General features: G+C 48.4%; 1 protein-coding gene across 2 annotated transcripts in view; it reads left to right on the top strand.

Moving 5' to 3' along the window:
* Positions 1 to 14,853, top strand: part of MAST1 (microtubule associated serine/threonine kinase 1) — a 39,580-nt gene that overhangs the window by 12,114 nt on the left and 12,613 nt on the right. For both annotated transcript variants that reach the window (XM_007995429.3, XM_007995431.3), the window contains 8 exons: positions 1,157 to 1,317; positions 1,448 to 1,523; positions 1,684 to 1,893; positions 5,465 to 5,566; positions 5,646 to 5,778; positions 5,859 to 5,926; positions 10,908 to 10,987; positions 11,077 to 11,285. In XM_007995429.3, the coding sequence (XP_007993620.3) occupies positions 1,157 to 1,317; positions 1,448 to 1,523; positions 1,684 to 1,893; positions 5,465 to 5,566; positions 5,646 to 5,778; positions 5,859 to 5,926; positions 10,908 to 10,987; positions 11,077 to 11,285 (1,039 nt within the window). The remainder of the gene's footprint in view (positions 1 to 1,156; positions 1,318 to 1,447; positions 1,524 to 1,683; positions 1,894 to 5,464; positions 5,567 to 5,645; positions 5,779 to 5,858; positions 5,927 to 10,907; positions 10,988 to 11,076; positions 11,286 to 14,853) is intronic.

Raw genomic sequence — 14,853 nt, 5'->3', positions numbered from 1 at the left:
TAGCCCAGGAGTTCAAGGCTTCCATGAGCAATGATTGCATTACATCACTCTAGCCTGGGTAATATAAGGAGACCTTGTATCTCTCTCTTTTTAAAAAAATTTTAAATAATTTTAATAAACAGAGACAAGGTTTCATTATGTTGCCAACTCCTGGGATCAAGTGATCCTCCGGCCTTCAACCTCCCAAAATGCTGGGATTACAGGTGTGAGTCACCATATTCAGTGGAGACCCTCTCTCTAAAATAATAATAATAATAATAATAAAGCAAGAGGAAACAAGATAGGGTAGGGATCGGGAAGAATGGGTGTGTGTTCAGAGGAGGTCTTCCCAAGGTGTGACATTGAAGCAAAGATTTGAAGGATAAGAAGGAGGGATCCATAGTTGATGTGTTCCAAGCAGAAGGAATAGCTAGTGCAAAGGACCTGAGGAAGGAGGTTGCCTGGCTTGTCCAAGGACCATCAACGAGGCCACTAGGCTGGGTGTGGTGGCTTGCGCCTGTAATCCCAGCACTTTGGTGGATCACCTGAGGTCAGGAGTTCAAGACCAGCCTGGCCAACATGGTGAAACACTGTCTCTACTAAAAATACAAAAAATTAGCCGGGCGTGGTGACAGGCACCTGTATTTCCAGCTACTCAGGAGGCTGAGTCAGGAGAACCGCTTGAACGCGGGAGGCGGAGGTTGCAGTGAGCTGAGATCACACTCCAACCTAGGCAACAAAAGCGAAACTGCATCAGAAAAAAAAAAAAAAAAAAAAAAAAAAGGAGGCCACTGTAGCTGGAGCAAAGGAAGTAAGCAGGAGACTGATAAAAAGCCATGGCAGGGACACAGGGTGGGATGAGGCAGGACCTTGTATAACTGGGGAAGGACTTGGGTGTTTACCCTGAGTAAGGTGGGAGCCATGGAGGGTTCTGAACAGAGAAGGCTCATGAATTGACACAAGCTTTAACAGAATCACTTTCTCCACCCCGTCTGTCCCTGTCCACCTGTGTGTGGCCAAGAATCCCAGTCAAGAGCCTAGGATCCAAGGATGGTAAATCAGGTCCTGATCCTGGCCTTGCCCAGTGACCCCATCAGCCTTGGGAGTCCCAGCTCAAGATCCTGAGCTGTTGGGGGGCCCATGGTGGCTCTGACCCCGGCCCTGCCCCTCTCCCCAGTCCTCCTGCTCCTCCCAGGAGCGCCTGCACCAGCTGCCCTACCAGCCCACGGTGGACGAGCTCCACTTCCTCTCCAAACACTTCGGGAGCACCGAGAGCATCACAGACGAGGATGGTGGCCGTCGCTCCCCAGCCGTGCGTCCCCGCTCACGGAGCCTCAGGTGGGCAGGTCTTAGGACTTGTGCATAGAGAGACCCCTGCCCCGCGAATAAAAGGGTTACATCTCGGGGCGAGGGCTCTCTGCGGGCTTGGAGGCAGAGGACTGGACAGAATGGGCTTCTCTCCCCGCAGCCCCGGGCGCTCCCCCTCCTCCTACGACAACGAGATCGTGATGATGAATCATGTCTACAAGGAGAGGTTCCCGAAGGTGAGGTGGGACCCAAGGCGGCCGCGGGGTGACCTGGCGGCTTGCACTCTCGCTCGCCTTATCCCCGCGCGCCCCCTGGCGGCCTCGGTGCACAGCGCAGGCTCCTGGCGGCCACAGCCTCCGGGCACATCCCCGCGCCCCTCCTCCGTCCCTCCCGCAGGCCACTGCGCAGATGGAGGAGAAGCTGCGTGACTTCACCCGCGCCTACGAACCCGACAGCGTTCTGCCTCTGGCCGATGGCGTGCTCAGCTTCATCCACCACCAGATCATCGAGCTGGCCCGGGACTGCCTAACCAAGTCCCGTGACGGTCTCATCACCACGGTCTACTTCTATGAATTGCAGGAGAACCTGGAGAAGCTCCTTCAAGACGTGAGTGCACGCGGAGGCCCGGTCGATCTCAGGCTCAGCACCGCCAAATTGTGCCCAATGCACCCCTTTCTTCACCCCACATCCATTTAGGGAGCTCCTACCACGTTTCAGGCACTGGCGTGGAGCTGAGGACTCACAGGGTGGAAATGTTCCCTTCCCTAGGTCTGACTGACTGAAGCGGCAGGAATTTCACCTCGCTCATTTCCCTTAGGTCTTTACTCAAGTATCACCTTCTCAGGTGGCTTCTTAGGTGGTCCCCAGCCATTTAAAATATTAAACTCGGCCGGGTGCGGTGGCTGAGGCCTGTAATCCCAGCACTTTGGAAGGCTGAGGCAGGTGGATCACCTGAGGTCAGGAGTTTGAAACCAGCCTGGCCAACATGGCAAAACCCCGTCTCTACTAAAAATACAAAAATTAGCGGGGTGTGGTGGCTTGCACCTGTAATCCCAAGTACTTGGGAGGCAGAGGTGGGAGAATCACTTGAACCTGGGAGCCGGAGGTTGCAGTGAGCCGAAGTCATGCCATTGCACTTCAGCCTGGGCAACAAGAGTGAAACTCTGTCTCAAAAATAAATAAATAAATGAAATAAAATAAAATATTAAACTCTACTCATATTTATCACCCACTTTTTCTTTAGTTTCTCCTTGACACTCAGCACTATCCATCATACAGTGTATTTTTGCTTATTTTATTTCATGTCTATCCTTCTCCAATGTCAGCCCCATAGATGGCAAGGATGGGGGGGCAGGGTTGTCTGTTCTGTACACTGCTGTGTCCCTGCTGTTTGGAACAATACCCAGCACACAGGAGGTACTCAATTAATGCTAGGTAAATTGATGCATGAATGTCCCTTTGCAGTGGCATGCACCTGTAGTCCCAGCGACTTAGGAGGCTGAGTTGGGAGGATTGCTTGAGGTCAGGAGTTTGAGACCAGCTTGGGCAACATAGCAAGACCCCATCTCTAAAACAATAAAAAAAATTTAAGCCAAGTGAGATGGTTCACAACTTTAATCCCAGCACTTTGGGAGGCTGAGGCGAGCGGATCACGAGGTCAGGAGTTTGAAACCAGCCTGGGCAATAAGGTGAAACTCTGTCTTGACTAAAAATACAAAAAAATTAGCCAGGAGTGGTGGTGCACGCCTGTAATCCCAGTTACTGGGGAGGCTGAAGCAGAAGAATCTCTTGAACTCGGGAGGCAGTGGTTGCAGTAAGCTGAGGTTGCGCCACTGCACTCCAGCCTGGGCGACAGAGAGAGATTCTGTCACCAAAAAAAAAAAAATTTAAATTAGCTAGGCATAGTGGCACACACCTGTAGTCCCAGCTACTTCAGAGGCTGAGGCAGGAGGATCACTTGATCATTCATTAATTCCACCAATATTTATTTATTTATTTATTTATTAAAAAATTTTAAAAATTTTTTGGAGACGGAGTCTCGCTGTATCTCCCCGGGCTGGAGTGCAATGGTGCGATCTTGGCTCACTGTAACCTCCACCTCCCAGGTTCAAGCAATTCTCCTGCCTCAGCCCGAGTAGCTGGGATCACAGGCACCCACCACCATGCCTGGCTAATTTTTGTATTTTTAGTCCAAACAGGGTTGCACTATGTTGGCCAGGCTGGTCTCAAACTCCTGACCTTAGGTGATCCACCTCCCTCTGCCTCCCAAAGTGCTGGGATTACAGGTGTGAGCCACCACGCCCAGCCCCTACCAATATTTATGAAGCACCTACTATGGGCCTGACACGAGCCTAGAAGCTGGGAAATCAACTGGAAATAAAACAAAAATTCTTGTCTTTGGGGAGCTGACATTCTGTTAATAGCAGGAAGAGACCGAGGATAAACAATAGGCATTAGAAGCTCACCCCTGGAATCCCAGCACTTTGGGCAGCTGAGACAGGAGGCTTTCTGGAGCCCAGGAGTTGGAGACCAGCCTGGGTAACATGGCAAGACCGTGTCTCTACAGAAAAACAAGTCAAACAAACAAAAACCCAATAGACATTAAGGCTGCGACCAGGACCAAGGTGAAGCAAGTGATTATTTCTTCCCCTAGAACATTAGATTAATTTTTGAAAAACTTGAAAAGTAGATAAATGAAAATCCAACATTATTTTAAGCTTACATATTTTATTTATAACCAAGCCAGAATCTGTTATAAATTTTACTGTCCTGCTTTTAATGAAAACGAACTCATCAATAAGACTATTTTCACTGAAGCTATTAGATGTTTCCAAAGACACGTTAAAACACATACAGGTTGGGGCACACTTTTTTTGACTCAAGTTAAAATATGACTAGGCACAGCCTGTTGAATTCTGTCTTTATTTAATTTTCTTTTTCTTTCTTTCTTTTTTTTTTTTTTTTTTCATTTGAGAAGGGGGACTCTCTATGTTGCCCAGAGTGGTCTTGAACTCCTGGGCTCAAGCAATCCTCCTGCCTTAGCCTCCTGAGTAGCTGGGATTATAGGCATGTACCACTACATCTGGCTTATATTTTGATATTTTGCTTATGATAGATTTTTGGCATTAATTTTAGGCTTTTCAAGTATTACAATAAGATACTAGTTCTTTTTTTCTTTTTTTCTTTTCTTTTCTTTTTTTTTTTTTTTTGAGACAAAGTTTCACTCTGTCACCCAGGCTAGAGTATAGTGATGCGATCTTGGCTCACTGCAACCTCCACCTCCCGGGGGGTTCAAGTGATTCTCCTGCTTCAACCTCCCAAGTAGCTGGGATTACAAGTGTGTGGCACCATGCCCAGCAAAGTTTTGTACTTTCAGAAGAGATGGGGTTTTGCCATGATAGGCAGGCTGGTCTCAAACCCCTGACCTCAAGTGATTCGCCCTCCTCTGCCCCCCAAAATGCTGGGATGACAGGCATGAGCCACCGTGCCTGGCCTCTTTTTCTTTTCTTTTCTTTTTTTTTTTTTTGAGATAGGGGATCTCTCTGTAACCCAGGCAGGAGTGCAGTGGTGCAGTCAACTCACTGCAGCCTTAGTCCCCCGGGGCTCAAGTAATTCTCCTGTTTACTTCAGCTTCCCAGGTAGCTAGGACTACAGGCAAGCACAACCACACCTGGCTAATTTTATTTTTTGTAGAGACAGGGTCTCACTATGGTTTTGTTGTTTGTTTGTTTGTTATTGCTTTTGTTTTGAGACAGAGTCTCGCTCTGTCACACAGGCTAGAGTGTAGTGGCATGATCTTGGCTCACTGCAACTTCTGCCTCCCAGGTTCAAGCGATTCTCCTGCTTCAGCCTCCCAAGTAGCTGAGATTACAGGCATCTGTCACCACGCCTGGCTAATTTTGCGTTTTTAGTGGAGATGGGGTTTTACCATGTTGGTCAGGCTGGTCTCAAACACTTGACCTCAAGTGATCCACCCACCTGGGCCTCCCAAAGTGCTGGGATTACAGGCATGAGCCACTGTGCCCAGCCTCATTATTTTTACTGTGTGGCTTGGGCCTCAGTCTCCTCACCTATAAGATGGAACAGTAGCAGCAGTATGTACTCCAAGGTGCTGAGAGAGGGGCCGGGATGAGGCAGGGTGCCTGTGAGCCCTGTCCCTCTGTGTCCCCTACCACAGGCCTATGAACGCTCTGAGAGCTTGGAGGTGGCCTTTGTTACTCAGCTGGTGAAGAAGTTGCTTATTATCATCTCACGTCCCGCGAGGCTGCTGGAGTGCCTGGTGAGGGGGCTGGGCATGGGTAGGGGCGGGGGGGTGGACCTGGGGAGCCTGTGGCGAGCCCACTCCTGCCCTGCCTCAGGAATTCAACCCCGAGGAGTTCTACCACCTGCTGGAGGCGGCCGAGGGACACGCCAAGGAGGGCCACCTTGTCAAGACAGACATCCCCCGCTACATCATCCGCCAACTGGGCCTCACCCGTGACCCCTTTCCAGGTGCTGACTGGTGGGCGCAGGGGGACTGGGGGTGAGCAGGCACAGACCCCAGCTCGTGCTCACTCTCGGTCCCTCCCTAGACGTGGTGCACCTGGAGGAACAGGACAGTGGTGGCTCCAACACCCCTGAGCAAGATGATCTCTCTGAGGTAAAGCTGGGTGGCCAAGCGGTCAGTACCCTGGTTCCTGGGAGGGTAGGGTAGGGCTCAACTCCAGCTTCTTTGCCCCCAGGCCTTGTGGATCTCTTGGTCCTGCACTCTGAGCCTCAGTTTTCCCATCCATAAAATGGGGTTAATAATAGCTCTTCCAGGGCCTGGCGCGGTGGTTCATGCCTGTAATCCCAGCACTTTGGGAGGCCAAGGTAGGCGGATCACCAGAGGTCGGGAGTTCGAGACCAGCCTAACCAAAATGGAGAAACCCCATCTCTACTAAAAACAAAAAAATACAAAAATTAGCTGGGTGTGGTAGCACATGCCTGTAATCCCAGCTACTTGGGAGGTTGAGGCAGGAGAATCACTTGAACCTAGGAGGCAGAGGTTGCTGTGAGCCAAGATCACGCCACTGCATTCCAGCCTGAGCAACAAGAGCGAAACTCTGTCTCAAAAAATAAAATAAAATAAAATAAAATAAAATTGAATTAAATTAAATTAAATAATAGCTCTTCCCCTGTGACCTCTTTATTTGTCATGTTAAAATCCATGAAACATAAAATTTAATTTACCTTTTTAACCATTTTAAAATGAACAATTAGTGGCCGGGTGCAGTGGCTTAGGCCTGTAATACCAGCACTTTGGGAGGCCGAGGCAGGAGGATTGTTCGTGCTTAGGCATTTAACACCAGCCTGGGCAGCATAAAAAATCAGCTGGGCGTGGTGATGCATGCCTGTAGTCCCAGCTACTCGGGAGGCTGAGGTGGGAGAATTGTATGAGCCCAGGAAGTCAAGGCTTCTGTAAGCCATGATCACACCACTGCACTCCAGCCTGGGCAACAGAGTGAGACCCTGTCCCAAAAAATGAAATTAAAAATAATAAAGAATAGGCCTGGTGTGATGGCTCATGCCTGTAATCCTACTACTTTGGGAGGACAAGATGGGCGGATCACTTGAGGTCAGGAGTTCAAAACCAGCCTGGCCAACACGGTAAAACCCCGTCTCCACTAAAAATACAAAAAAATTAGCTGGGCGTGGTGGCACATGCCTGTAATCCCAGCTACTTGGGAGGCTGAGGCAGGAAAATTGCTTGAACCTGGGAGGTGGAGGTTGGTGTGATGTGAGCTGAGATCGCACCACTGCACTCCAGCCTGGGCAACAGAGTGAGACTCCATCTCAATAATAATAATAGTAATAAAGACTAATACTAATAAGTAAATAATTTAGCAGCATTTAGTAATTCACAATGCTGTACAATTATTAGATCTATGTAGCTGCAGAACTTTTTTATCACCCCAAAGGAAAACCTCACACCCATTACACCCTCCCTCCTCATTCTTCCCTCCTCGCAGTCCCTGGCAACCTCTAATCTATTTTCTGTCTCTGTGGAGTTGCTTTATCTGGATATTTCCTTTTTTTCTTTTCTTTTTTTTTTTTGAGACAGAATTTCACTCTCGTTGCCCAGGCTGGAATGCAATGGCATGATCTAGGCTCACCGCAACCTCCACCTCCCAGGTTCAAGCGATTCTCCTGCCTCAGCCTCCCAAGTAGCTGGGATTACAGGCATGTGCCACCACACCCGGCTAATTTTTGTATTTTAGGTAGAGACAGGGTTTCACCATGTTGGTCAGGCTGGTATTGAACTCCTGACCTCAGGTGATCCGCCCACCTTAGCCTCCCAAAGTGCTGGGATTACAGGCGTGAGCCACATGCCTGGCGTTTTTCTGGATATTTCCTATAAATGGGATCATATGCTCTGTGGCCTCTTACATCTGGCTTATTTCACTTAGCATAACGTTTCTGAGGTTTATCCATGTTGTTGTAGCTTGTATCACTGCTTCATTCCTTTTTAAAGCTGAGTAATATTCCATTGAATGGTAGATCCATTCATCCACTGGTGAACCTTGGGTTGTCCATCTTTCATCTGTTGTAAATAGTGCTCCTATGAACATGGGTATACAAATATTTGGCTGGACAACTGTTTTGAGTTATTTACGGTATACGTATAGAAGTGGAATTTCTGGGTCATATGGTAGCTCTATATTTAACTTAATCCTGCATGGGCTTTTGAGCAAGCTAACTGGCTGTATGTGTTAATGGCAGCTCAGCATGGGGAAAATTGCCAATTCTATTTCCAGGCCAGCCACACTTTGGCAGATCTTCCAGATGTCTACTGGAGAGTCCTACCCCAGTGGCCACATGTGTGTTTTCTCTGAACTGCCTAGTGTTTTTCAAAAATTTGGGCAGGACATGGTGGCTCACAGCCACCCAGCACTTTGGGAGGGTGAGGCAAGTGGATCACTTGAGGTCAGGAAGTCGAGACCAGCCTGCCCAACATGGTGAAACCCTGTCTCCACTAAAAAAATACATAAAATTAGCCAGGTGTCATGGTGTCCACCCATAATCCCAGCTACTTGGGAGGCTGAGGCAGGAGAACTGCTGGAACCAGGGAGACAAAGATTGCAGTGAGCCAATATCGAACAACTGCACTCCAACCTGGGTGAGAGAGTGAGACAATGAGGCTCCATCTCGAAAAAAAATAAATAAATAAAAATAAAAGAAGCAAAATATAAAAATTGAAAGATTTTTGCTTCAAAATCTGGGTTTGGGCCTCCTCTTGAAAAATCAGAAGCTCTAGGGCTGGGTGTAGTGGCTCATGACTATAATCTCAGCACTTTCGGAAGCCAAGGTGGCAGGATTGCTTGAGCCCAGGAGTTCGAGATCAGCCTGGGCAACATAGCAAGACCTCGTCTCTACTTAAAAAAAAAATAGACGAAGAAGAAGTTCTAATAAAACTGTGGTGGAACCAGCTGAGTGGGGGTGGTCCTGTGATATTGGGTACCTGCCCCTTTGTCACCCATGGCCTCCACCCTGGTCTACTGGCCCCTGAAGATGCTTAAGTTTGTAATCTTTGTTTCAAATTGTGTCTATATAGTCACACAAATATATACACACACCTTTCCTTCATGTATATATTTAAAAGGAATCTCATGATACATGCCATTTGTTTAATTTTTTGAATAGGTAATGGAATGACATCACTCAAAAGTCTAAAACTCTAAAAAGGTATTTATCTCTCATTGTTTGTAGGATTCCATTTAATCAAACTTGTTAATTGAGTGATTCAAATCTTCCATCTCCCTATTCATTTATCTTGCCTGATTAATCTAAACAGTTTCTGAGAGATATGTGAAACCTTATTTTAAGCAACTTCTCCTTGTAATTCTGTCAATCTTTATGTCAGATATTTTTAGGCTACATTCTTTGGACCATATAAGTTCAATATTTTTGGCTGGGCGCAGTGGCTCAAGCCTGTAATCCCAGCACTTTGGGAGGCCGAGATGGGTGGATCACGAGGTCAGGAGATCGAGACCATCCTGGCTAACACGGTGAAACCCCGTCTCTACTAAAAAATACAAAAAACTAGCCAGGTGAGGTGGCAGGTGCCTGTGGTCCCAGCTACTCGGGAGGCTGAGGCAGGAGAATGGCGTGAACCCGGGAGGCGGAGCTTGCAGTGAGAGGAGATCGCAGCCACTGCACTCCAGCCTGAGCAACAGAGCGAGACTCCGTCTCAAAAAAAAAAAAAGACAGTACCTGTTCATCCACATATTTGCCCATAGAGGGTGTCAGGTTTTGGATTTTTTTTCTCCCAGTCTACTAGGTGAAAAATGGTATTTTGTGGTAATTATAATTTGTCTTTCTGTTATTATGAAATTGAGTTGTTTTTTTTTTTTTTTTTTAGCTGGAATTTTGCTCTTGTTGCCCAGGCTGGAGTGCAATGCCGTGATCTCAGCTCACCACAACCTTAGCCTACTCTGTTCAAGTGATTCTCCTGCCTCAGCTTCCCGAGTAGCTGGGATTACAGGCATGCACCACCATGCTTAGCTGATTATATATTTTTAGTGTAAATGGGGTTTCTCTATGTTGGCCAGGCCTGTCTCGAGCTCCTGACCTCAGGTGATCCACCTACCTTGGCCTTCCAAAGTGCTGGGATTACAAGCGTGAGCCACCACGCCCGGCCAAGATTCCTTTTTTATTTTTTATTTTTTTCTCTTTTGAGACGGAGTCTCACTCTGTCGCCTAAGCTGAAGTGCAGTGGTGTGACCTCTGTTCACTGCAAGCTCCGCCTCCTGGGTTCACACCATTCTCCTGCCTCAGCCTCCTGAGTAGCTGGGATTACAGGCACATGCCACCACACCCACCTGATTTTTTAAATTTTCAGTAGAGACAGGGTTTCACTATGTTAGCCAGGATGGTCTCGATCTCCTGACCTCGTGATCCACCTGCCTTGGCCTCCCAAAGTGCTGGGATTACAGGTATGAGCCACTGCACCCGGCCCGAATCCTTTAATATATTTAAGAGCTATAACTGGCTGGGTACAGTGGCTCATGCCTGTAGTCCCTACTCTTTGGGAGGCCAAGGCAGGCAGATTGCTTCAGTCCAGGAGTTCAAGAGCTGCCTGGGCAAGATGGCAAAACCAAATTACTAAAATTAGCCTGGCGTGGTGGTATGTGCCTGTTGTCCCAGCTACCTGGGAGGCTGAGGCAGGAGAATCACTTGAGCCCTAGAGGTGGAGGCTGCAGTGAGCACCACTACACTCTAGCCTGAACATCAGAGTGAGAACCTATCTCAAAAAAAAAAAAAAACTCTTAACTGTAATTTGTAATTGACTTGCCTCACCTACTTTTTTTCTCTTCAATTGTTAGGCTTTTGTTATTGATTTTTGGAAACTCTTTATATATTTATATATTAGGGTGACTATTTTGTAGGTTTCCTGCTATCTTTTCTAAAGAAAGAAAATGAGAATATGTCTTCAGCGTCAGTCTTGGGTTCAATTCCTGACTTTCTCTTTCATTATGGCACTTGGATGAAGGACTTTCTCATCCTTTCTGTGCCTCAGTTTCTCCATGTGTAAAATGAAATTAAAAGCATCCTACCGTCATGATGATGATGGAGGTGTGGTCTTCATCTTTTCCCTGAAGGGCCGCAGCAGCAAGGCCAAGAAACCTCCCGGGGAGAATGACTTTGACACCATCAAGCTCATAAGCAACGGTGCCTACGGGTGAGCCACCCGGGGCTCTGGCGGGGGGAGGGTGGCGGAGGCCGGGTGTCTCGGAGGTGACGGCCGGTCCTCGCTCTCTCCCCCTGCAGGGCTGTTTACCTGGTGCGGCACCGTGACACACGGCAGCGCTTTGCCATGAAAAAGATCAACAAGCAGAACTTGATCCTCCGCAACCAGATCCAGCAGGCCTTCGTGGAGCGCGACATCCTCACCTTCGCCGAGAACCCGTTTGTGGTTGGCATGTTCTGCTCCTTCGAGACTCGGCGCCACCTCTGCATGGTCATGGAATATGTGGAAGGTGTGGCTGCCTGTGGGGCCTCAGGGAAGATGGGCCATGCTCACTGGTCAGGGCTGCGGGGTGGCCTGCCTGAGCCACATTCACCATATTGATTAGTCGGCCTGTATGTTTATCCATCTATTTATTTCTGCAGTTGTTGATTTGTCCATCCATTCTCCCTATATATTTATTCAGTCATCTATTGGTTTATTTGTTTTTCATGTCATTCAATATAGATATATTCAGTCTGACCCATTATCCATCCATCTATCCTTCTATCTACTGATTTGGTAATCTATCTGTTTTTCCATCCATACATCCATGAACCTGTTTATTTTTATTTTATTTATTTATTTATTTATTTTTTGAGATGGAGTCTTGCTCTGTCGCCCAGGCTGGAGTGCAGTGGTGCAATCTCGGCTCACTGCAAGCTCCGCCTCCCAGGTTTACGCCATTCTCCTGCCTCAGCCTCCCGAGTAGCTGGGACTATAGGCGCCCGCCACCTCACCCAGCTAGTTTTTTCTATTTTTTAGTAGAGACGGGGTTTCACCGTGTTAGCCAGGATGGTCTCGATCTCCTGACCTCATGATCCGCCCATCTTGGCCTCCCAAAGTGCTGGGATTACAGGCGTGAGCCACCGCACCTGGCCATTTATTTATTTTTTGAGACAGAGTCTTGCTCTGTCACCCAGGCTGCGGTGCAGTGGTGCAATCTCGGTTCACTGCAACCTCCACCTCCCGGGCTCAAGCGATTCTTATGCCTCAGCCTCCCGAGTAACTGGGATTATAGGCCTGTACCACCATACATGGCTAATTTTTCTATTTGTAGCAGAAACAAGGTTTTGCCATGTTGACCAGGCTGGTCTTGAACTCCTGACCTTAAGTGATCTGCCTGCCTGGGCCTCCCAAAGTGCTGAGATTACAGGCATGAGCCACCGTGCCAGGCCTATTATTTATTTATTTATTATTGAGACGGAGTCTCGCTGTGTCGCCCAGGCTGGGGTACAGTGGCGCAATCTCAGCTCACTGCAAGCTCTGCCTCTGTGGTTCACGCCGTTTTCCTGCCTCAGCCTCCCAAGTAGCTGGGATTACAGGCATGTGCCACCACGCCCGGCTAATTTTTTGTATTTTTAGTAGAGATGGGGTTTCACCGTGTTAGCCAGGATGATCTCGATCTCCTGACCTCGTGATCTGCCCACCTCGGCTTCCCAAAGTGCTGGGATTACAGGCGTGAGCCACCACGCCCGGCCCTATTTATTTTTGAGACAAGATCTCACTCTGTTGCCCAGGCTAGAATGTGCGATCACAGCTGTGCGATCGCACAGAAGGTGCAATCACAGCTCATTGCAGCCTCAAATGCCTGGGCTCAAGCAATCCTCCCACCTCAGCCTCCCAAATACCTGGGATTATAGGTGCAGACCACCACACTTGGCTAATTCTTGGGAGACCAAGGCGGGCAGATCATGAGGTCAGGAGTTTGAGACCAGCCTGGCCAACATGGTGAAACCCTGACTCTACTAAAAATACAAAAATTAGCCAGATGGCACAGTCCTATAATCCCAGCTACTCGGGTGGCTGAAGTGGGAGGATTGTTTAAGCATGGGAAGCAGAAGTTGCAGTGAGCCAAGATCGTGCCATTGCACTCCAGCCCTGGCGACTGAGCAAGACCCTGTCCCACAAAAAAAAAAAAAAAAAAAAGTTTTTTTTGGTTTTTGTTTCTTTTGTTTTTCTGTTTTGTTTTTTATGCAGTCTCCCTGTATTGCCCAAGTTGGTCTCCAAGTCCTGGGCTCAAGCAACTGTCCTGCCTCAGCTTCCCAAATTCCTGGGATTACAGGCACAAGTCACCAAGCCCATCCCATATACCTGTTTATTAATCCACCTTTCCATCTATCCCTCAATTTATCTATGTGGTTGTCCATCTGTTTATCCATCCGTATGTCTGTTTACCATTACACACCTATTTTTCTTGTTTCTTTTTTTTTTTTTTTTTTTGAGACGAAGTCTCGCTCTGTCACCCAGGCTGGAGTGCAGTGGCCCAATCTCGGCTCACTGCAAGCTCCGCCTCCCGGGTTCAAGCAATTCTCCTGCCTCAGCCTCCTGAGTCGCTGGGATTACAGGCGTGTGCTATCACACCTGGCTAATCTTTTGTATTTTTAGTAGAAAGGGGGTTTTCCCCATGTTGGCCAGGCTGGTCTCGAACTCCTAACCTCAGGTGATCCTCCTGCCTCAGCCTCCCAAAGTGCTGGGATTACAGGCGTGAGCCATAGCTCTCAGCCCATATATTGTTTTTAATCCATCCGTGCATGTATTCACCCAAATATTAATCCATCTATTGTCCAAAAACACACATGCTGTGGCTATTAGGACACATACTTGATCCCTGGGGCCTCAGCTATGCCTCCTCCAAGACTTCCAGTCAACTATCCAGTCACTCAACAAACGCTTCCTCATCATCTCTCTAATGTCACATGCTGTGCTAGGTGCCAGTGACACAGAGGGGGCCCAGGCAAAGACATCTCCCTCTCATGGAGGTTCCATTCTGGTCTGTATAGACAGACAATAAACAAGCAGAGCAAGCCAAAAGAGATAAGGACATTTTATTTATTTATTTATTTATTTATTTATTTATTTATTTATGGAGTCTCGTGCTTTCACCCAGGCTTGAGTGCCATGGCGCGATCTTGGTGCACGGCAACCTCCATCTCCTAGGCTCAAGCGATTCTCACACCTCAGCCTCTTGAGTAGCTGGGACTACAGGTGCACCACCACCATGTCCAGCTGATTTTTGTATTTTTAGTAGACATGGGGGTTTCCCCGTGTTGGCCAGGCTGGTCTTGAACTCCTGACCTCAGGTGATCAGCCCACTTGGCCTCCCAAACTGCTGGGATTACAAGCATGAGCCGTCACGCCCAGCCAGGACATTTCATAGTGAGGGCATGAGGTCCCTGAAGCTGGAGGAGGTGATGGGGAGGCAGGCAGGGAGCTTCTCAGAGGCCTAGATTATGATGGGGTAAGTGACCTGCTAGTACAAAGTCTGTTAGGTGACAATTTGGATTTGGAGGAGGGGAGGGGAGGGGAGGGGAAGGGAAGGGAAGGGAAAAAACAAAAAGCAGAAAACTACGCTCCAGTGGCCTTCTCCTCCCCTCCCCTCCCCTCCCCTCCCCTCCCCTCCCTTCCTCTTCCTTCCGTTCCCTTCCCTGATGGAGTCTCGTTCTATTGCCCAGGCTGGATGCAGTGGCGCATCCTTGGCTCACTGCAACCTCCGCCTCCCGGATTCAAGCGATTCTCCTGCCTCAGCCTCCTGAGTAGTTGGGACTACAGGCACGCGCCATCACACCCACCTAATTTTTGTATTTTTAGTAGAGATGGGGTTTCATCATGTTGGTCAGGCTGGTCTCAAACTACAGACCTCATGATCTGTCTGCCTCAGCCTCCCAAAGGGCTGGGATTACAGGTATGAGACACCGCGCCCGCCTTTTTTTTTTTTTTGAGATGGCGTCTCACTCACGCTGTCACCCAGGCTAGAGTGCAGTGGGGTGATCTCGGATTACTGCAACCTCCACCTCCCAGGTTCAAGCGATTCTCCTGCC

Source organism: Chlorocebus sabaeus, chromosome 6, assembly GCF_047675955.1.
Source record: "Chlorocebus sabaeus isolate Y175 chromosome 6, mChlSab1.0.hap1, whole genome shotgun sequence".
In the NCBI taxonomy this organism is placed as follows: Eukaryota; Metazoa; Chordata; class Mammalia; order Primates; family Cercopithecidae; genus Chlorocebus; species Chlorocebus sabaeus.
This window is presented reverse-complemented; position numbering and strand designations above follow the sequence as displayed.